The following is a 23,902-nucleotide window of genomic DNA, read 5'->3' as shown; positions in this document are numbered from 1 at the left end:
CTAGTATACTCTGTACAGTAACACAATAAAGACTTGTTGAATAAATAAATTGTTAAATAGCGTGAATCTATAATCCCTTTAGATCTGCTCAGAAATGTTTGTGAGCCAATTAATTGTTCGCTAAAGCATTTAGGCATGTTTGAAGAGTTTTGAAATACTGGATTTTCTATTTGAAGGCAAAAGGCTTCTCTTTGATATCAGGTGGCTGTTTAAATCAGATTGTTTTGAATGATGTATTGGAGCAACTACACAGGATGTCAACCGATTGGCCGGCGTACACATGGCGATATCATGTCAGAGGACTTAGCAGTCTGTCACTTTGGGTGCCCTCCAGAGGTTAAACACCTAATTAGCAGATGGATCTTCCAGCCCAAGGGAGTGCTTCTGTCAAAGGAATGGGTCCAACTGGTTTTGTAAATGTCAGCCCATTTAGATATTTGTCAGATTGCGTCTAGGAGAAGGTGCTGGCATGCTGAGTGCTGGCTGCTTATCTTGGCTCTCAGGTCGGGTCCCTGTTTCGCTGGTCGTTGTGTGTATACATTATGAGACCCTCTAAAAGCCTTCCTCTCTTTACAAAGCACAGAGCTTCTTACTAAAAGATGAATAAAAAAAGACAGGTTTTGCAATTGTTTTGAAATGATTTCATCAGGATATTTCTATCTGTAGACATCGGCTAATGTGCACTTTGTCAGACTAAACATTCAGAAGACATGCTGAAGATGCCATACATGGCAACACTACCAAAAAAGGAAAGATGCCAATGTTTAGGATGTTCTCTGGTTGGCTGGATATGATAAAACAGATGTAAGAACAAAGCTATGCCAACCTATATCTCAGATTATTATTCGTTGTTTACGTTGTAGTGCTAATGTGTCTATATAATATCGTCAGCACATTGTTGGTGGTCTTTGGGGCCACGAATAATGAGTTCATGGATACTGTCTATATGAAAAACATTGCATTTCTGTGTGGTATATATCACACAGGGCTCAAAAGTAATGCAGATAAATTAATATAAAGCTGTTGGCACAAAACACTAAACAATATTCCTAAAAGCTATTTTACTCACTGTGAAGGATCTCCTGTACCTTCTATACTGCTGGACATAAAATGAGCTGTATACTTTTATTAAGCTCAAGCTTTTGCAGTGTATTATTAAAATAGAACATCAAAATTCTCACAGTTTCAATAGTATAGGCATAGGATGCAGTGGCGACCCATCAGGGGAGGCACAGCTTCCCCGTAATTTTGAGGTTGCAACCCCCCCCCCCCCAAAAAAAACTAAAACGACTGTAAAAATGATTATTTACACAGCTTTACAGCTCAAGTTTTAGCAGTAGGTCACATTTCTGCTTTTACAATTGGCCCCAATCACTAACCCTAATTTGTGTTGGGTTTTTTTCCACGAGGAAAATGAGAGACAAAGTTGATTTCTAATCAGCATTATTATGCTACAAATGTTGTTGATAACTTGCAGTAAACCCAAAATCCTTTGAATTGAGCAGCCTTGTTGAGCGTATATACTTCTTGGAAAAACATTTTCAAAAATATTACTGACCCTGTTGTTATTTCAAAAGCTTTAACAGTTACAGTGTGTTTATTCCTTCTGGTCACTCTTAAATATTAAATTCAAGTACAACACAGCCAGTTTCTATTAGGAGCTAGATATAGCAATGAAATTATACTCCTAAAGCACATGGGAGCAATTTAAGCAATTATTTGAGGCTTTAGAAACTATGTGTTGGTCTCGTTACATCAAACGGAAAGCACAGCAGCAAACATGCACAGTTCCCAACTTAATGTAATTGTGATTCAAAAGTTACCATTTAGGAGAACATAGAGCTTGTTGTGTCCTGACTCAGATGCTCATATAAATAGCCTGTTTGGAAATCCCTGATGAAAAGCAAGAGATTCTTCCTATTTTGGAGAATGCAAGCAGCATATGCAGCATATTAGTGTCTTACTTAGGGGATTCGAGAGAGCCCATTACTCGGATGTTATGTTTTACCGTCAGGAAAGACAGGAGCCGTAATGTAACCATTAAATTGTTCTTCTGAGGACATCTATTTCAAGACATCCATAATAGAATCTCCAACAGGTAGGATAAGCATCAACAGAATCCATAGCTTTCAAAGGGAATGCAATTACTGTTATCACATTATGCACATAAAAGCATTCAGAACAAAAACGTTCTGTGTTCTGTGGTAGAATGTTCCATTCAGAATAGTATTTCTGCTTTGTTTTCATGGCGTTTTCTGATTATGCTTTTAAATTTAAACTTAAACTAACATCACTAAAAGATTACAAAAACCCATACTGCTTTTGTTATCTATAAAGCTGATAACTTTAATTTTACAACATTTTTTGCAAAGTCTCTCCAAACCGTATGCTTGCAGCATTAGCCTGACTGTGTGTCTTGTATTTATTTTCATAAATATATCTGTAAATCTAAATAATCTTTGAATGAAAAGAGTGAATAAAGCTGCTTTGAAGACAGCAAATTATAGCCTCGAAAAACTTGTACCCTTCCGGCCTTTGAATAATTCATCACAGATAAATTAGACTAATAAATGTTAAGACCGAATCCATTAATGCCATCAGTTCTGTCTTAGCTCTTGTCTACTGGTTTACTTGGCAGCGTAGCTGTTTTTATTTTTCTCCATCCCTGGCACTCGAGCACTAATCATGGAGATGAATAACATGGTTTCATCTCTGACTTCTGGTAAAGGCTTTTAGGCTGAGGTGAAAATGGCCTGTGTCCAGTCCTTACACAGAAGTCTGACAAATCTGACTATAAATAAGCCATCAAAACAGAACAACATGATCACCATAGCACCATGCGTGTACAAAGAGTATGAGTGTGTATTTTCACTTAGCTTGTGTCTAAAAACAGCATGAAATCAAAACTGACCCAATTTTATAAACGCACTTAAGCTTAATGTCTATGATTCATCAGCCCATGTACATTACATTCTAAAGAAAAAAGTTTGCTTTCAAAAGTTGAAAACACAGTTGACCCAAAAATGACCAAAACCCCAGTTATTTTTTTAAAAGAACACAAATAATTTAATAAATATCCTTTTTGAATGAAGAAAAAATACAATAGCAGTACAATGTGACTCACCTTAATAAAGGTAGCCAAGTGCATCCGAAAAAGGCATGCTTTTCAAGTGCTCTCATCAGTTTTGCTGAAAAAATTACTTAATATTTTAGCAATTTTAACATCAAAATTGCACCGGCTGCCATTAATCTCATGTAGGCCATCAAGCATGTAACACTCCTATAAAATCATGGCGGTATAGCCTTTGCTGTACTGTGCACCATTTTGTGCTTCTGACATTTCTGCGCATGTAAAAGATTAATTTCTGCCACCTACTGGACTGGAGCGTGAAGCGCAAAAAGGCACACAGTAGGCGCGTTTCCATTACAGATTTGCGCAAAACTTTGGCGATATTTTATAAATGTCGATAAAAAAGTATTGCGAAATGACGGCGTTTCCATTAACCAATGTTATGCGACTAAAACATAACCTTTTGCCTCTCGCGATAAGTCATGGCAACGGATTTTAGTGGGATTTTGACGGATTTTGGCTATATTTATTCAAAGGAGGCTTATGCATGTATCTTCAGAAGCAGCAAAGAGAGCCGCTTCAGAAACGTGCGTGGCGCGGCTGGAATAAACCATAGCCTGTATAAAAACATAAACACAAGCATTGAGTGGCCGTTATCAGCTTCAGTGACCGTATCAGAGCCACACTGCACCGCAGACGTGTGCAGTGTAAATTGTCTTAAGCATTAATAGTAGGGAAAGCCCCTTATACTGGAGCGCGGCCACTTATGAAGTGTTTCTTGGAGGTTATAGTACATTGAAGAATGATCATATGACTTTTTACATACGCCATGTGACCTGTAAATGCGAAAAAGCCATTTCCATTGCAGTTTTGCAAATTATTCCTTTTTCGCATTGCCTGAAAAACCACCTCATGCAAGCGTAAAAACTTTTTTGCGATACATGGGAGTTTTTGCGAAATTGACGCGTTTCCGTTAAGCGAATTTTCAATTCGCAATTTCAATTTGCGCAATTTGAAGGGTAATGGAAATGCGCCTACTGACTACCGGCACATTTTACTGTTAAAATCAAAATCGATGTGAGCAGTTGGAAAATGTCATGGTGATCATGTTGTTCTGTTTTTTTTTCTCACCGTTACAATTAAGGGCCTTTTTCACCATTTTCAATTCGCAATTTCAATTTGCGCAATTTGAAGGGTAATGGAAACGCGCCTACTGACTACCGGCACATTTTACTGTTAAAATTATCAGGTAATTTTTTTCACCCAAATCGATGTAGCAGTTGGAAAATGTCATGGTGATCATGTTGTTCTGTTTTTTTTTCACCGTTACAATTAAGGGCCATTTTTCACCAAAACTTCAGTTTAAAAATCTGTTGCAATGAACTGCCATTGGATTGAATTCACCTTCCTGGAAATGCATTAAATGATCTAATTTTCTGTTCCACAAACGAAGTCATAAGATCATTACTCAAAACATAAGTAAATTACCATATAATTTTAATTTATTTAATGAAAATGTAATAATTTGCAACAACTACAACTTCTTTTCTGTTGACGTAACAAAGTCCATGTGGGCAGAGAAAAATAATATTAACCAGTAATATCATAGCAGCAATCATGATCCAACCAAATCCTGTTGGATAAAATAAAGTCCCACCTACAATATTTCCCACTGAGTGTGCTGTCTCCAGAAATGCATCACTTCCATGAAGTTAAGTTGCTATGAACGTAAAAGCTGTGAAATGTTGAACTCACATGCTGCAGATTTTGCTAAAGGGGTCATGAAGTGAGAAACCAAAATTCCCTTGATCTTATGACACATAAGTCATTGTATTATAAAAACATCAGAACTAAAACTTTGTTGTTTAAACAAGTCTAAAAACAGCTTATATTGGAGGCAGTCAGCCGAAACAACACCTTGTGGAATGTTCTACTCTATAGATGTAATAGGTATAAGCACCGCCTCAGAAGAAGAAGATAGACTGCCTGTTTAGTCACGCCCACCGGTTTGCGCACATGGGGCCCTATTTTAACGATCTAAGCGTATGGTCTAAAGCGCACGGCGCAAATGCATTTAGGGCGTGTTCGAATCCACTTTTGCTAGTTTAAGGACGGGAAAAATGGTCGGCGCTCCTGGCGCATTGTCTAAAAGGGTTGTCCCTATTCTTTTAATGAGTAATGGGTGTGTTTTGGGCGTAACGTGCCATAAACCAATCAGAGTCTCATCTCCCATTCCCTCTAAAAGCTAGTTGCGCTCACGCCATGGCAGATTCACTATTTACACGGTGGAATTTAATTTGTCATTTTTAAAAATGTTTGTGTGCTGCTGCGCGTACCTGTGTGTGTAATAATCAAAGTGTATGTGCGTTTTGCACCCGTCCATAGGCGTATATTACTAACGCACTCTTTAAATAACAAAGAAAAAATATTGCGACTAGGTTTTAGTTGGTCAATGGCGCAGTTGCTTCAAAATAGTAACGCGCCAGCAATGCGCCTGAACACACCTTGTTTTCAGACCAGCGCACCCATGGGCGCACAAATGGGCGCAAATGCATTTGTTATTTAAACAACGTGGCACAGGACGTGAAAATGACAACTGCATTGGGCTGAAACTAGCAAAAAACACTTGCGTCGCGCCACATTGCGCTGGGTGTATAGGGCCCATAGTGTTTACAAGAAAGGCGAATGCACAGGTCTATGTAGAAACCAAACGATAAAAATGGCTCTGAAGACAACAAGATTCTGTGCTGTGCCAAGTTTAGGAAAACCAGTCTTTGCATTGCCTTCCTTCTGATCCCAACTTTAAGAAAGAGTGAATGAACTTTATTTTTAATGAAGTTCCAGACTGCGTCACAAAGAACTTGGTCCTTTGTTCACTTTATTTTACTGCGGATTCCTTTACAAACAAGGTACAATTTGATGTGGGATTTTCCAAAAGATTGAAAAGAGATGCTGTGACGACTATATTGGATCTGATGTCACACCACACAAGTGTGAGTAACTGGTGGTCACAATTGCTTTGTCTCTTCTTAGAGATCGTTTGATATGCATTATTTATGCGTTTTTGACCTAAATCACAGCAGCGTCCATCTATGAGGAATGTAGGCTGTCAAACATACACAAGTGTTAGCCAATCATAGCAGTAGGTGTTTACTTCCGAGTCTACAATCCACCAAGCATATTCAAACGTTCAAGCATTCTGATGAGGGGAGTTAAAAACAGGACTTATTACTTCTATATTATGATGTTTGTAATGTAAAATTCTTGATAACAATATAAGTGGACCTCAGAGAACAGTACAAAATAAAAAAACAAAGGCAGTTCATGACCCCTTTTTAAATGAACTTTCAGCATAAACTGGAGTTTAGGAGCTTTCATGTTTACTGCTTGTCCTCTTGGAGGGTTTCCATGGTGGAGCTATTTATTTGACGACCGCACTGAAATATTGATGGCTATGGAAATGAGTGTGGCCTGTTGGCTTGGCCGTCCCTGGCATTTCCCCGGACAGAACGATTCCTAATGTTCCGATAGATAAATAAATGACTAGTGTGAGCCCTGCTCATGAATATAAATGTGGAGCTGTGTCCATTTCTTCCCTCCAGCTGTTCTGTCGCCACAAGTCTGCACCCTTGAAATCCAATATCATAATCTTTTCCTCATTTACTGCTGACAGGTCATTACAACCTTTGATTTACCCAAGCCCAGTGGTGTCACAGGCAAAAGTGTCCGCTTTGACCAGATTTATTGGCTGTGGTGTCTTAAGATTTATTTTGAGGATGACCTCTGAGTCCTTTTTTAATGGAACACAGCAGGGGGTAATCCTGTTTGGCTCAATGTTTTATTAAGGGCTGAAGGAGAATATTTATTTACCTTTAATCTCACTATACTGATGATACCATGCATGTTACTTTGCTGCAGGTTACTTTGTTGTTTCCATAATTGTTTAATTTTAAAGTTACAAGCTCATTTTAAGAGAAAATTTACACCAGAATGTTGTTTCAAACATGTATTTTTTAATGATTATTTTTAAAGATATTATACATGTCTTCCCGTGGATGTTAGAATGTTGAACCTGAAATTAGTTTACTGGTGATCAGGGGCTGTTAAGCTTCAAAAATGGCAATAAATCACTATAAAAGTGGCAACGTAATATGATAAAATAAATTAAATTAAATTAATTAAAATAATTAATGTGATAAAGCTGCAATAAAAATTAAATATTAGATGAAAAACTTCAACTTAAAATAATAATAATAATAATAAACTAACTAAAAATGAGAACTGTCACCTTAGCAACTAGCAGAAATAAAATGTTTAAGTTGAATTACCAAAATTACATTACTAAATTAAAAACTGAAATAAAATAAATTAAAGCTAAATAGAAATATTCACAAAAATAAAACTAAAAATGAAAAAGCACATAACAAAATTACTAAAACTAATAACTAAAATGAAAATATAAAATTCTAAATATTAATAAATAGTATATTAGTATAGAACTCTTACTATAATAACAAATTAGAAATGAGAAATCCTGCCTTAGCAACAAACTGAAAATAAGTTGAACTGCCAAAATTACTAACTGAAATAAAAATAAATTAAAGCTTAACAGAAAAATCAAAACCACATAACAAAATGACTAAAACATAAAAAAGTATATGTAGTATATAAATAATACTAAAATAACACTACTTGGAAGTTGTAATTCAATGATAATATTTTCCTAAATCTTATTGATATATATAGTGCGTCTAGATGTATCAAGTCAGTTTTGACATCAACGATGCAAAATGTCATTGATTCTCATGTGACACGCAACCGATCATATTCTTGAAATATAAGTCTGATGGACTAATTTTATGATGCTTTGCCATCATTTTAGTCAGCCTTCACATTCATTACATGGAAAAAAACAGCATGAATTCCTAACCTGAAAGAAAGAATGGTTTGGAAAGGCTTGGGAGTAAATGATGACAGAAATTTCATTTATCCCTTTAAAATGTAACCAAATACAAAGGTTTAGAATAGCAAATTTGAATGCCTCTCTCTTGTCATGACCTATGAACGCACAGCATACCACTATCATGATGGTCTCAGGTGAAGCACACTTTGCGGGTTGAACGACGACTGGTCTACATGTGTGACAAGTGGCACACGTGCCTGCCGTAGCTCTCTGAAAGCGAAACATGTGTCTTGCACATGAGCACTCGTTCACGGTGTCTCCTATCTGACATATTTGCAGCGCTTTGCCTGACGATGAGTTAAGTAATGTTATAATGTGATTAAGTGACAGTGTTCCTATCATAGACCATCCCTGATATATCTAGCTTGTGCTAAAATAAGTCAGATATTTTCAGAGTAGAGTCACATGGGCTGTTAATCCATCACTGAAAAATTAGTAATCTAGGTCAAACCAAACAGGGGTTTAATTAGTTACAATAGCCCCCCTACGAGTGTGTGACTGCTGCTCATTGCTGACAACCAACTCAAAGAGATGTTAAGCTCTGACACACCAAAAGTGGTCATGTGTAAGATCTGAGAATGCGTGCGGATATATGTGTATGTATGGTGTGTATTTTGATACCGTGCTGCGTGTTTCTGAGCTGAAACGCCAGGCTTGTATCACCTTTCACTCCTGGGCCTCATATCCCAAGAGGGATGTTAACCAGCCACATTAGACACTTGCTAGCATGCTGCCGTGCCGGGGAGAGACGGGACGTCTGTGCCACGCTACCTGCACTCATACATGCTGTACGCATGGATAAATCAGTGTTTTGCTTTACAAGGAGTACGGGCCACTGATTCTTAGTGATATGTCTTTCAGGACTGTGTGACATCAAGACACCACAAGCAGGAGAGATCTTCAACATGAACACAGGTAAGTTCAAATCAGTTTCAGTTTGCATGGCTTAAATGATTTAAGGCAAATTAAAGAAATGTAAAAAAAATTTTTGGTCATGGCAGCATGATAATACAGTGTAAACAAGTACCGTTGTAGTATGGTGTTCTTTTAAGTACCTTGGAGTAACATGCAAGTGTCAGTGATAGGAATGGAGTAATCATTACCTACCATAATATACACTGTAAAAAAATTCCGTAAAATTTACGGTAAAAAAACAGCAGCTGTGGTTGCCGGAATTTTACCGTAAAAAATACGGTAGCAATGTTTTAGGTTTTACAGTTTTAACTTAAATTTACAGTTAAATACTGTAATTTTCTTAACTGATATAATGTTAATATACCAACCTATTGAAGAACTGAAATCTGTTTTGTACCTTTGTAATACACTGATAACCACCAAATGCAGGAGGTGAAGAGAAAGTCACATGATGAACCAAAGCTCATCACAAGCAGCTTTTAAATAATAACATATATAGAAGGTGCACAGTGTCATTCACACAAACACCAAACACCATCATGGTAACACACATGAAACTGAAATAATGCAATAAATATTAATTTAACAACATTAGGTGTAACACTCAACCCTAATATACAAAACTGATAAGAAAAAACTAAGAAGAAACATAGTTATTTCAACAAAAAAACATACAATTTGAAATGTAACGGATTCTGGGAATGTCAATTTACGGTTATTCACTGTAAATTATACAGTATTTTTCACTTCCAAAAACGGTATACTACCGTAAAATTAATGTCCAATACATGTAATGTCCAATACAGGTTTTCACCGTATAGAGTAGGGGAAGTTACCGTTTAACCATTTAACAGGTTTTTACTGTAGCATTTTTACAGTCTTTTACCGTTAAATTCACGGTCATTTTTTACTACCGTTCAAAGGTTTATGAGTGGAATGATGATTTTTTTAAAAAGTCTCTTACATTGACCAAGGCTGCATTTAACAGTAATATTGTTAAATATTATTACAATTTAAACAACTGTTTTTTTATTTAAATATATTTTAAAATGTAATTTATTTCTATGATGTAAAGCTGAAGTCAAGAAAAGAAAAAAAATCTTACCTGACCCCACACTTTTAAAATGAAAGGTAAAATAGTGATTTCCAGGTATTAAACATTTTAAAAAGTCACGGAAATGTTATGTACATTTCTATAGTCTGTACTGTGTGCAATTTTGTGCATGCTTAGTTTTAAAACATTTCATCTGCTAGCAATTGCAATTTGTTAGTGCAGCCTCCAGTAATCTCTAATAACTGGAAAATTGAAATGGAAAGACAGACATGGAAAAATCATGAAAGTCATAGGTCAAAAGGTGTGGGAACCCTGTACAGAGACTCTAAAAAAGCAGTTGAAAAAGTTTAGTGAGTCAGACCACAATACATTCACTCATCGCGCAAAAAAAATCCATCCTGGCATGTGAAATCATTTTGTAATGTATACTGTTGTATTGCTAAGGACGTTTCACATTGCTCTGCTTGCTGAATCACAGTTATCTTGCCGTGCAGCAGTACTGATGCATGTGCATTTGTGTTTGCATGTGCTACTGCGCTTTTCACAGACAGTGGAGGACATGTCCGCAAAAGTGCCACGCTTTCACTCACTCTAACCCCCATGAAGAGAATCCAGAGCTCACCAAACCTATACACGCCGCTTACAGGTATCAGGAATGCATGGAACATTTGACAACTAGTGGCTTAAAAATCAACAAATGGTTCATATTCGTATTAGCCTGTTTGTCATAAGCAGCATTATATGTGAGCAGTGGAGCTGAAGATATTGCTGCTGGTGTTAAATGTGATGGTGTGTTTACTCAGCCTGCACCGCGAGCAGGAATTCCTCTTCACTGCACTCAACGTCACTCATTCCACATCTGTGTTTTGTCTCTCTGCATCTTATGTCCTACCACAGACTTCCTCCTCACTGTCTTTCTTTCTCTCTCTCTCCTACTCTTGCTCGCCATCTCATTCTTGTGCTCGCAGCTCCTTAAGGAATGTTTGAGAGCGGTAGCTCTCCTTTCCTTTGCTTAAAGGGAAAAAGCAGCTCACAGTTGCAAGATTGTTGCCATAGTTGTGCTCTTCCATGGCAACAATTGTATACTTCAGGCTTTTTCCCTCGTCTCTCTCGGCACAGTTTCCTCTGGGGGTGACCCTTTTTGTTTGAGCAGTCTCATGGACTATGACCTCACACACACACATATTCTCCATTGTTTAATTAGTCTGCGGGAGGTTGAGGTGCTGCCGGAGTGAGCTAACTGAACAAACACCACTCATTCAGGACAGAGTTCGAGCGCTGTTCATTTAGCACTGTTTAATGAGCGAGGGTTATTACATCAATGAAATCGAAAGAATCATTTTTTTTTTAGCCTTTTCACTTTTATCAAGTGTTTATTTTAGACAAAAGTGTGTGTTTTTTAAACAGCCTTTCTGAATTGGTTTTCAGACGTGCCAGATTTTCTCTGTGAAATATTAAGGGGAACCTCCTTTATATATAAAACTTTCTCACTGTACCTATCAGTGTTTCTTCCTGCTGTCATATATTTTTCTGTCTTTCATTCATCTTGTTTTAAAATCTGAAGCAATGGTTTGGAATAAATTAAGGATGCAATTTATGCACACATAGTTCACTAAAAACTTGAATCACTAATGCATGAATATATTATACCTAATTTGCAATAGGTACTGTGTGAAAAGTAGATCCCTTGCTAGTGTTTAACGAAGTTTTCTTATCTCATTTTAATCCATGCAGACTCTGAATCACAATCTAAAGATTCAGGTAAGCAGGTTTTATTTTATTTTATTTTAATTTTTAAACATATTTTTGCTAATAAACATATACTTTGGAAAAAAAAGATCTATCATTGCTGAGTTTTCGCCAGTTCTTCCTTTTCATTTGTCAGTAGTGGCATTCTGTGGTCAATTTTTTTGTATATATGAATATGAAACACACTTTCAAGTGTTTTGTTTGTCTCTTGTCAGATTTGTGGAGGCCCAGCAGCAGCACCAGTGATGGTCTGAGAAATGGTGACGTGTGTTCTTCTTCTCTGGCAGCTAAAGGCTACAGAAGTGTCAGGCCCAACTTTCAGGATAAAAAGTCTCCCACACCAGTACGTTCTGCTGTGTTTACTTCACTCATTTGTTTTTCTCATCCTTACTGTATCTGGAGGTTTTCCTTCCTCAGGAAATGTCTGTGGAAGCCCATTCGACAGTTTTTATTAATGCCATGTTTAACTGTACCAGTCACACCCGTTTCTAGTGTTTGAAAACTGAGCACAAAGCAAAGCTCTCAACTGTTATTGAAGATAACACTCTGTACTGGTTATCATAACAAATACAGAACATGTCTGTTTCCTATTATACTATTGTGTATTTTAAAAGCATAAGAGGCACTATACTTTACATAATTTAGAATTGTGCATGCATTAAACCCTGTTACCCAAGTTATTGTGAGAAATAAAAAAAAATTTTTTTTTTTAAGTAAATACAAGTTTACCAATAAATATTTGGACCCAAACAATTTAGTCCTTAATAGGGATGTAACGATTAACTGCGAGCCGGTTGAAAATCGATTTAAATATGTGACGATTCAAATCGGTTGAGATGCTAAACAAATCGCGATTCAATTAGGGGTAGGAGTTTATATGAATGTATGTCTGAGGGGAACTTACTGTCTTTAGATGGTATTTTTTCTTTTCCTCTTGCCTCTGTATAATGCATATTAAAGTTCATAAGTGCAGCGCTGCTTTGTTTTCAGCGGAAACCAAGGAGGCGCTTTAAGCGCCACCTGCTGGCAGAGAGTGAATCTGCGTCTCATTCAGCTCGTCTGCTGTTTCGGTTTCATGCAGATATTTTTTATGCATAGTTTCACAAAACTGAAGTCAAACCATTCTGTTGTTGCTTCAAATTTCGAAATTATACAATGTAATTTATATAAAAAACTGCTCACGTTGCATGTATGCAGCATCTGGATCATGAATAAAATGCAGTGGTTGCCTCTAATTTTAAATAAAAAGAGCACAGACAAAGCCTTAGTTTGTTAATATGAAGAGATTTCTTTTATTTGTGTTACTTATTTATTTGATTTGGGGCTTGTTTTAAAATTTTCATTTAGTTTGGTTATTTACATTTACATTATATTTAAATTTTGTTATTTAGCAAACGCTTTTATTCAAAGCGACTAATAAATGAGGACAACAGAAGCAATCAAAACCAGCAAAAGAGCAATAAAAGTGCTATATTAGTATATTATTATAGTGTTATATTTCAATTTCACAAAGAAACGTACAGTATTTTGTCCAAGCAATAATAAAAGGACACATTTAATTTATAATTGGTCCTAAATCTCATTTTGTAAAATAAAAAAAATAAAAATCGTGAATCGAATTGAATCGTGAAATCAAAATCGTCAATTGAATCGTGAGTTGAGTGAATCGTTACATCCCTAGTCCCTAACAATATTTATTTATAAAGTAATACATGTATTTATTGTTTATTGGGAAAAAAAATAAGAGCAATAAAAGTGCTATATTAGTATATTATTATAGTGTTATATTTCAATTTCACAAAGAAACGTACAGTATTTTGTCCAAGCAATAATAAAAGGACACATTTAATTTATAATTGGTCCTAAATCTCATTTTGTAAAATAAAAAAAATAAAAATCGTGAATCGAATTGAATCGTGAAATCAAAATCGTCAATCGAATCGTGAGTTGAGTGAATCGTTACATCCCTAGTCCCTAACAATATTTATTTATAAAGTAATACATGTATTTATTGTTTATTGGGAAAAAAAAAATATTTTTTAAATGTATTTATATACTACCAAATGCTGGTAAAAGAAAGAATTGTTATTGTGCCTGTCCTCACTATAACAATCAACTGTTTATCTCAGAGAGATTATTCTCCAAGGCAACCACATCCACACCTTTTTATTCAATGAGAGAACCACCACAGAGCAACAGTATCTGACCTGTGCTCTAATATCCCAATGCCCACTCTCCTCAATCAGGCACGAGAACATAGTGTCCACTCCCACAGACTGCTGTCCACAGCGGACCAAACCTCATGTTCATCACAAGCAGAGCAGCCCTTCTTACACCCTTCATCTGTGGAGCTGGAGAGACAAGTAGCTTCCCTCTCCATCCGCATTAACCCTAGGCCTCAGATATCGGGACGGCGCACACAGACACTGTCTTTGAGACCCCCTACCCCTCCTAAAAGGATGGACCTCCCGGATAGCCGCTCTCACCCCTGCCCTCCACTGCCATCTGCAGCCCCTCCAGTGGTACATGTCACGGATTTCATAACCACATATGCATTAGCTTAATAACAGCCTCCCCTACACCATGCTGTGCCTTAGCAAACATAACTAATTCTGTTTTTGTTTTTGTTTTGCTATAGCACATTGAGGCTCATGTCATTGTAAAATGAGATCTTTCTTTTTTTATGGTAAAATCATGAATTGCAGTGGTAATGGACCTGAATCACTTCCCAAACACCATTTATTCAGCTAACTGTACAGTATTTGGCTTGTACAAATACAATATACACTACCATCCAAAAGTTTGGAGTCAGCACTTTTTTTTTTCTTCAATTCAGCATTATGCATTAATTAGATTTAAAGTAAAGATCAGAAAGACATTTCAAATGTAACAAAAGATTTGTTTCAAATAAATGCTCTTCTTTCATACTTTTACAAAAAAAAAAAGAAAGAAAAAAAAAGCATATTAGATTGATTTCTTAAGGATCACGTGAGACTAAAGGCTGGAGTACTGATGCTGAAAATCCAGCTTTGTGTCACAGGAATAAATTGCATGTTAAAATATATTAAAATAGCAAACACTTAATTTTAACTGTAATAATATTTTACAAAATTACTAAAATCTTACTGACCTCAAATTTTTGAACGGTAGTGTAAGGTAGTATATACAATATATTATTTATGCATATACAGTACATATTTTCTACTGCATTATGGCCTTTATGCAGTTTTGATTGATCTGGTTTCTGATTATGCTCAAATGCAACACTGGAATAAGATTTTGATCTCATAACTGTAACACCTCCATCCTTCCTTTCTAACGCACAGCCGTCAGCAGCATCACATCTCTACGTCTCTCACACTCGCTGTGCCCAACTGCTGAATCTCATCTGTGCCACTTTGCTCTCTGTCATTCAGCCTGAGGTGCCAGTCCTCCTCAAACAAACCAATCCCGGAACAGCACTGACCTCACAGTCAGCACCTAACCGGCTCAGACTCTCCTTCGATTTCATCAGAGCTGACCTTCACCCCGAGACCCCTTCTCCAGGCCCTCCCTCTCCGCTGGGGCAGAGCCGCTGCTCTTCCCGCACTCAGAGCGAAGCGTCCACAGCGGTGCTGGAGGAGTTGAGGGTGTGTGGACTAGGCCCAGAGGGTGGCTCTCGTACCCCTTCTCCAACCCTCAGCCTGATGAGTGCGGTCACAGTCAACATGGGGTTACACTCCCCTCCAGCTAGCACCGCTCATGTAACTATTCACCGGCTGTAACTTACTGCTTCTTTCTTTGTCAGTTTTCAGAAGGATTCCTACTGTACCTCTATTTCTAAAGGGGCCGTATTCAACTTTTTTCTGTATTGTTCCAAAAGTTTGGGGTCAGGAAGATAAGTAAAAAATATATATTTTTTAAATCAGTACTTTCAGCAATGATGCAAGGAAACCGATCAAAATTGACAGTAAAGACAAAATATTTCTATTTCAAAAATGCTTTTCTTTTAATTATCAAAGAATTCTGAAAAAAATCACAGTTTTCATATAAAAGTACTAGGTAAAAATACAAAAGTACTAAGCAGCACGACTGTTTTTAACATTGATAATAATAAGAAAAGACTGGAGGACTGACTGCTGAAAATTCAGCTTTGCCATCACAAGAATAAATTACATTTTAAAAAAATACATTATACATTGTTTTTTTTATTGTAATAGCATTTGACTGTATATTTGATCAAATAAATGCAGCTTTCATGAGCAAAAGAGACTTCTTTCAAAAACATTTTTAAAGCTTTATCGCCCCCAAACTGTAGCATATCTATGTCCATTTATAATGTTTTTTAGCATATTTTTTTGTATCTTCTGTCTCACCCTTTTTCATGATATGTCCCCTTTAATTGCACAGTCCAAATGCTTAAAGAGACTTCTTTCAAAAACATTTTTAAAGCTTTATCGCCCCCAAACTGTAGCATATCTATGTCCATTTATAATGTTTTTTAAGCATATTTTTTTGTATCTTCTGTCTCACCCTTTTTCATGATATGTCCCCTTTAATTGCACAGTCCAAATGCTTTTTTTTCATTTATTATCTCTTCTTTTCTGCTCTCTTATCAATTTGACAACTTATTGTATATTATTTCTAATTTGGTTTCATTGTTCTGCATTTCTATGGGCTGGATTAATAGACACCAATATCACTTGTTTCACTACTTCTTCTCACTGTAACATCTGGGATTATACCAATACTAACATATTTTCTAGATTCACATCAAATCGAGGGTCTCGGGGGTCTTCACTAACACCTTTTTCCATACAGATTATCTGTATGCTGAAATTCTCAGTCTATGTCAAAAACTAAAGGTGCAGGAGAACACGGTTTTGTTGAGACTTCTTGTATTGTTCCTGTGGTATCTCTTTTGGTATACTAACACTTAATACTAACACTTGTTTGTCCTGGAAATCAATAAATCCAAATACTGAAAGCCATTCTACTAAAATACATTGTTGTTTTTTGGGTGGGCACTTTATTTTTATATGTTTATTTTACTAGTCTTTTTGGGTTTTGTTTTCATTGTTTGTTGTTCCGTTCTTTATCCTCTGTCAACTTTCTTTAAGGCTAACAGATGTCATCTGTGACACAAGAGTCCGATCTCAATGTAATTTATTATGCCTAAAGAGGTTTCTTCAGTTAACAGGATCTTTGTGTTGTGTTATACAGGGCCAGATGACTATGAACGGGGGTCTGAGTGTGCCAGCAAGTCCTCGTAGTCACTTCCAAAGACCCTTCTCTCCCTCAACATACCCCCCTCCTCCTTCACTGAGCCCTAGTATTACAGCCATGCAGCAGGCTAGAAGCACTGGTGAGTACTGAAGCTAATTTAACACTTCCACATGCTCTTGAGTGAATGACGTTCATCATCATTATTGATTTCATCATTGGAAAGAACAAGGAAACTGAATTAGGTAATTGCATCTCAGTTTGTACTGTATCTATTTAACTACAGCCACAGGCTGTATGTGTATTAGGGCTGTCAAATCGATTAATCGCATCCAAAATAAAAGTTTGTATTTACATAATATATGTGTGTGTGTGTACCTGTGTGTATTTATACATACATAAATACACACATATACATGTATATATTCAAGAACTATTTACATGCATGCACACACACACACACACACACATATATATATATATATATATTTTTTTTTTTCATGTATGTGTGTATTTATTTATTTGTATATACAAGTACACAGTACACACACATATATTATGTAAATCCAAACTTTACATATATAAACTTTTCTCTCGAATAGTGAAAAATAAGTAATAGGTCTGGAAAAAAAGAAATTTTTCCAATAAAAAATATTTCTTTAAATAATCCCGATACTGATTCGTAGAATCCCAAAATTTCCCCTGCTGCTCGTTGCCAATCTTTTTTAGTGAATCAAAAACATGATCACTGTGTTCTGCTTCATGAACAACTGACTCTCTTAAGTAATTTTTTTTAAAGAATCAAAAACATTTGGCATGGCATGTCTGATTCATGAATAAATTACTCTTTTAAAACAGTATTTTTAGTGAATCAAAAGCATACAGCATGATCAGTGTAGTCTGATTCACAAACAAATGACTCCCATGAGCCAGTCCTCTTTACTGAATCAAAAACATTTGGCGTGACCAGTGCAGTCTGATTCACAAACAAATGACTCTCTCAGGTTGGTTCTTTTCAGTGAGTCAAAAACATACAGCATGACCAGTGTAGTCTGATCCATGAATGAATGACTCTCATAAGCCAGTCCTTTTTAGTGAATCAAAAACATACAGTGTAGGGTGACCAGGCGTCCCGTTTTTCCCGGGACAGTCCCGTATTTCAGCTCTATTTTTAGTGTCCCGACTTATTTAGAAAAAATCATGTTTTGTCCCGTATTTCAAAATTTCTTTATGACTGGGTGATCAGAGCAAGTAGTAGAAGTGTTCTGTCATGCGAGAACAGACTAGCTTGTCATAGAACAAAATTACCTTCCAATCACAATTTGTTATCGATTAACTTGCAGTAAGTGAAGGCGGGACAGGCGGAATCACGCTGAATGACACAACAGAAGCGCTCTTTCAGCAGTGCGCCCACGCGATCCCAGTTCTGCGATCAGTTCTTCTTGCGCCTTCACATCAAATACACACACACACAGCTGTCAAAATGTCCATCGTGTGGAGTATCTCATGTAAATACAGTCGGTTATGGCTTAAGTGTTTATATAAAAATAAATATGTACAGGTGTGTGTGTGTGTATATATATATATATATATATATATATATATATATATATATATCCCGTATTGAACCTTGAGAAATCTGGTCACCCTAATACTGTGTGACCAGTGGAGTCTGATTCACAAACAAATGACTCTCATTAGCCGGTCCATTTTAGTAAACCAAAAACACACTGTGTGACCAGTGTTGCCCGAGTCCTGAAGAATTTTTTTTTTAATTAATAGTTCAATAATACTCAATTATTAGTTTTAATCAGTCTGAAACACTCACATGTGTGGTTTGCAGCATTAGCAGAGAAAACATTTCTCTTATATGTTAGCAAACAAGATATTGTGAACAAATATTCTGTATGTGTTTTATGGCCTTATTTTAGTGACTTAAAAATGTCAGTTTTTCACTAATCACGTATTGTTTTCTCAAAAGCACAAACATGTACATTCATGCTGCTCATGTATTATTGTAGCCCAGATTGTGCTGAATACAGTGTTATCAGACTTTAGCCATTAATAAGTTTTAAGACACTGAAAAAAACAAATGTCAGGGCATGTCAAAACTTCTCCAGGACCCCAAAACACCCTCAGACCCTAGAGGGTTAACATCTTAACTGAAATATAGCAAATCAAAATCGAATGGAGTTTGTGAATCAGAATCAAATCGAATGAGGACGTCTGCATTGATACCCAGCCATAATAAGTGAACATGGCTTTATAAAATAATCAAAGACATGATATGAAGTAGCAGAACCATAAAAATACATATTCCAGAATGGCTATTGTTGATGTTTAAGTAATTGTAATGCTATCCACCTGTCCTGGAAATATCTGTACAGCCAAGTGTCATATGTCATAAGCATTGCAGTTCTCCCTGGTCACTGGAGTGATGTGCCAGACTCTAATGAAGTACTAATGCGTGAGTAAACGCAGTGCATTTTTACCGGCCCTGTGACACTAAGCGTATCTCGACTGGTCCGCTCTGAGTGTGCGCCCGCGATCTCTCTAATCCCAAGTGGCAAATGCCTGGGATTAAGCTCAAATCTGAGTGCCGGAGCGGTTGGGGTGAGGGAGGAGCTGAGACACTGGGATTACAGCGTCTGTGTGCGTGAGGCTGACCTTTATCTCCGAACCAGAGCCCATTTAGCTGTTTTTCCATAAAAGGCTTCAGTCTGAATGCCTGTACATGCCAGAGAACTCTGGAGTGGAGAGTTGCTTTCTGTGTTTATGATTCAATCCCGGAATACTGGAATCAACATATTTATGGATTATTTCTCCTGATTTGGAATTACAGTCTGCACTGCATCCCTGACCTGGCTGTATTTCTCAGTTACTGACATGTGAATGTTGGTTAGTTCCATGAGAATGACTAAAAACACACCACCTCCAACCTGACCCTGTCTTCCTCCCATCAGCCTCTGAGTCTAGCACTCCCATCTACGCCAACGTGGATCCTCCTGCACGAGCACCACAGACTGACAGGAAAGAAACAACAGGGAAAGCTCCGCTCTATACTGGCATCGGTCCCGTGGATGAGTCTGGGATTCCCGTTGCCATATGGGCGGTGAGTGAATGCTGTTCCAGGATGTTAATCTTTTGTTTCCATATTTATACTGTGCAGCTCAGAATAAATATAATCCTTTGGTATTATTGTATACATATTTGTCTTGCACTCAAGTCACAGAAGGAAATTAAGCAAATGATAGTTTCTTTAACTTTGTGCATTTATGGTGGAATTTTTATAAACGTTAAGAACATTTCTACCACAATGTCTATTCTTACCACAAATTATATACAGTACAGCATTTTGTGAGGAAAATTACAGTTTTGCGGTAAAATAACTACCAGTTTAGCTAGCATTTAGATTGTGTTTTATGTATCTTAAATACACAAATAAATCATATTTTTAAACTTAATATTTTGACAAAATTATACCTTAATTGGAAATGATGCACAATACAATATTCTGTTCACAAAACCACCATTACCTTAAAAATGTATGCTAATATTAAGAAATCATAAGCTCTAAGAAAAAAAAAAAAGCCTATTATGTTGTTATTGGAAGGAATTTTCTACAGTAGTTAAACACTCGCATACCAACTTATTTTTAGTTCAGTTTCTTCTATTCACTTTTTATAGCACTTATGCAACACAGAAATGGACAGAAAACATTTTTGCAAACTATCATAGTTTGTGCACTTTTGTAATTTATTATTTTACACAAACAGATATTTGGTTTTATACAGGTTGGTTTTATGAATGCAAGGAATATACAGAATCTCCCTGTATTTTCTGTGTGATAGTGGACCTGTCTGCTAAGGGGATAGATTTTTTGCAGAGAAGTGCAACCTAAAGAGGAGTGACAATAAAAGAGCTTTACTCAGCAGGTTGTGGATTACAAGTGCGTTCATTACTGGTATTGGACTGTCAGGGGGTTTGCCTGAGAGATTACAGGGGTCACAGGATCAAACCCTTCATTTCACATCTTATTATGTTTTTTAATTGTCTTACTCCCACATCCTGCTTACAAATGAGTTTGTTTACATTATTAGGTTTAAAGCACTCTGTATGCAGTTCCTGTTTGTGATATATGTAATCCATATTAAGCATGTTTGCTTATTGGTTTTCACAGATAATGAGTGGTCTGGGTCCCGTACTGCCACAGATCCTGTTACAAGTACTGGGACAACTATTTCCAAACAAGGTCTCTCTTTGATTTAGTATTATTTTATTACCAAATAATGTTGATACCAAATAATCAAAACTAGAAGAACTAAAACTAGTATAAACCAACAGGAATAAGCATAATCAGTAATTAACTTTTTTTCGGGAACACTTTATTTTAGTGTCCTTGTTGCACATTACAGATACTTACCATAGTAATAAAAATAGCTGTACATAATTTTATGCATAATGTCTGCAGTTATATTTTTTATTGTTTTTTAATAAGTAAAAAGCAATTAATTTAATAATTAAATAATTAAAGATTATTACTTTATTACAAATTAATTTATAATGTCAACAAAATGTTATATATACACATATGCATTGCCAGTCAAGTTTAGAATAATTAAACTTGCGTTTTTAATGTTTTATAAGCCTCTTATGCTTACAAAGGCTGCATTTATTTGATAAAGTCTAATTTTAAGCATTTTTATATCAAAATTATGCTCTAGCAAATAAATGCAGCCTTGGTAAGCGTAAGAGAACATTTTAAATATTGTGTAATCTTGTAAACTGTTATTACAATTTAAAATAACAATTTGAAAATATTTTAAAATATTTATTCCTGTAATGTCAAAGCTGAATTTTCAGCATCATTACATCAGCCTTTAGTGTCATATGACCCTTCAGAAATAATTCTAGTATGTGACCCTGAACCACAAAAGCAGTCATAAGTAGCACGGGTATATTTGTAGCAATAGCCAACAATACATTGTATGGGTCAAAATTATCGATTTTTCTTTTATGCCAAAAACCATTAGGATATTAAGTAAAGATCATGTTCCATGAAGATATTTTGTAAAATTCCTACTGTAAATATATCAAAACTTAATTTTTGACTAGTAATATGCATTGCTAAGAACTTCATTTGGACAACTTTAAAGGGGTCATGTGATGCTTTTTTAAAGATCATTATTTTGTGTATTTGGTGTAACAGAATATGTTGACATGCTTTAATGTTCAAAAAACACATTATTTTTCAAATACTGTACATTATTGTAGGTCCTCTATGCCCCGCCTCTGTCAAACGCTTCGTTTTCTACGAAGTCCCTCCTTCCGACAAGTGGGTTTGAGACTTTAGTCTTTGCAACTTCAGGGATCTTATCTATGCACAATCAGCTTGTAACACTCCAAAGAGAAGGGAAAACTTGAAATCGCATCATATGACCCCTTTAAAGGTGATTTTCTCAATATTTAGATTTTTTGGCACCCTCAGATTACAGATTTTCAAATAGTTGTATCTCAGCCAAATACATCAATGGATAGCTTATTTATTCAGCTTTCAGATGATGTATGAATCTCAATTAAAAAAAAAAATTACCCTTATGACTGGTTTTGTGGTCCAGGGTCACATATATACAAAAAAACAAACAAAAAAAAACAATGTAAAAATTGGTTACAATGTACTGTATTAATTTGGAGGAATTATTTAGTATCGTTTATTATTATTTATTACATTTAGTATTATATATTTGTTACAGTATATTATGTGTTGTTATTTCTTTCAGATAAGCATGCTGCACCTAATGCTGCTCAGGCCCATCCTGCACCTAAAACCAGCACCTACCGGCCCATTACCAAGAGTGTTTCTGATAACGGAATATACGGTCTCAGGGTGCCTGCCTCCTCTTCTCTCCCAACCCCTCTGCCTACATCAGCATCCACACAGCAGAGATCCAGCGAAAGGGAGGCACCACAGAGAGGCAGGAGCACACCTGACATGTGAGAATCACCCATCCATACTTATACTGACAACAACACTTCTCAGGCAAACTTAATTTAAAGGATTTACAGCTACTAAGTTCCAATTTTCAGGCAATATTTGTCTCTCAGGAATGAGTGGGGGCCTCCTGACAGAAAGGTGGACACACGGAAATACAGAGCAGAGCCGAGAAGCATCTTTGACTATGAGCCGGGGAAGTCATCTATTTTAGAGCAAGAGAGAGCGGTAGGTATTCAGTGACTTTTAAAATTGAATGTTTTATCATTTTTGTGTGAACTTTTAAAATGGCAATGAATGGAATTAAATTAGCCTAGATTTAAAGTAACTTAATTATTTATGGCTTGTTTAAAGTTGGTTATACAAAGTGCATTAAATTTATGAGGCATTTTTACTATTTGAGTTTAGTATTTGAAGGCACAAACATATCAATCTTAGAATTAACGCCCCATGGCTTTATGGATATAGACAGATCGACTATCAATCGGCGAGTCCCAGTGTCAGCAGCGCTGCAAGCATGATACATCGAATGTTGATAGACTAAACTGAGTTGTTCTTGTATATTAATAGAATTGTATTGACAATACGCAGCAACAGTTGAAGCTACATGATAGGCTTTCTGTATTTGTTAAAAGAACCTCCACAAACATTTGCCCTAATCGGGCAGAAGTGCTTCAGCAAGCCTGTGCAGAGTCACTCAATAGAGCAGATAAATTGCGGGTCCATTAGAGCGTAATGTGGTCAAGGTCACTAATAAGGTTAGAGAAACCAATTTGCTTCTGCTAGAGCAGTTTGTCCTTGTGCAGTGAGCGTTTGTTATGTGCCGCTACCCCCTGCTGGATAGGAGCGGAAAAATAAAATAAAAAAGCCTTTGCTCTTTTGCTATTTTCAACAAAGTGAAACTTCACAAATCAATGATGTTCCCTTATTTCTTGCCATTCCTCATTTTACATCTGT

At 36.3% G+C, this 23,902-nt stretch overlaps 1 protein-coding gene across 1 annotated transcript in view; it reads left to right on the top strand.

The window, feature by feature from the left end:
- The window catches only part of LOC107600174 (uncharacterized), a 70,078-nt gene that overhangs the window by 12,114 nt on the left and 34,062 nt on the right, over window positions 1-23,902 (top strand). Inside the window, exons 3-13 of the mRNA XM_016291999.1 lie at window positions 8,895-8,948; window positions 10,550-10,648; window positions 11,737-11,763; window positions 11,967-12,094; window positions 13,998-14,273; window positions 15,168-15,494; window positions 16,954-17,095; window positions 19,917-20,069; window positions 21,134-21,205; window positions 22,734-22,947; window positions 23,059-23,173. Coding sequence (XP_016147485.1) covers window positions 8,895-8,948; window positions 10,550-10,648; window positions 11,737-11,763; window positions 11,967-12,094; window positions 13,998-14,273; window positions 15,168-15,494; window positions 16,954-17,095; window positions 19,917-20,069; window positions 21,134-21,205; window positions 22,734-22,947; window positions 23,059-23,173 — 1,607 coding nt within the window. The remainder of the gene's footprint in view (window positions 1-8,894; window positions 8,949-10,549; window positions 10,649-11,736; window positions 11,764-11,966; window positions 12,095-13,997; window positions 14,274-15,167; window positions 15,495-16,953; window positions 17,096-19,916; window positions 20,070-21,133; window positions 21,206-22,733; window positions 22,948-23,058; window positions 23,174-23,902) is intronic.

Source organism: Sinocyclocheilus grahami, unplaced genomic scaffold (genome assembly GCF_001515645.1).
Source record: "Sinocyclocheilus grahami isolate Dianchi unplaced genomic scaffold, SAMN03320097.WGS_v1.1 scaffold279.1, whole genome shotgun sequence".
In the NCBI taxonomy this organism is placed as follows: domain Eukaryota; kingdom Metazoa; phylum Chordata; class Actinopteri; order Cypriniformes; family Cyprinidae; genus Sinocyclocheilus; species Sinocyclocheilus grahami.
Note: the sequence above shows the minus strand (reverse complement) of the source record. Positions and strands in the feature narration are given on the sequence as shown.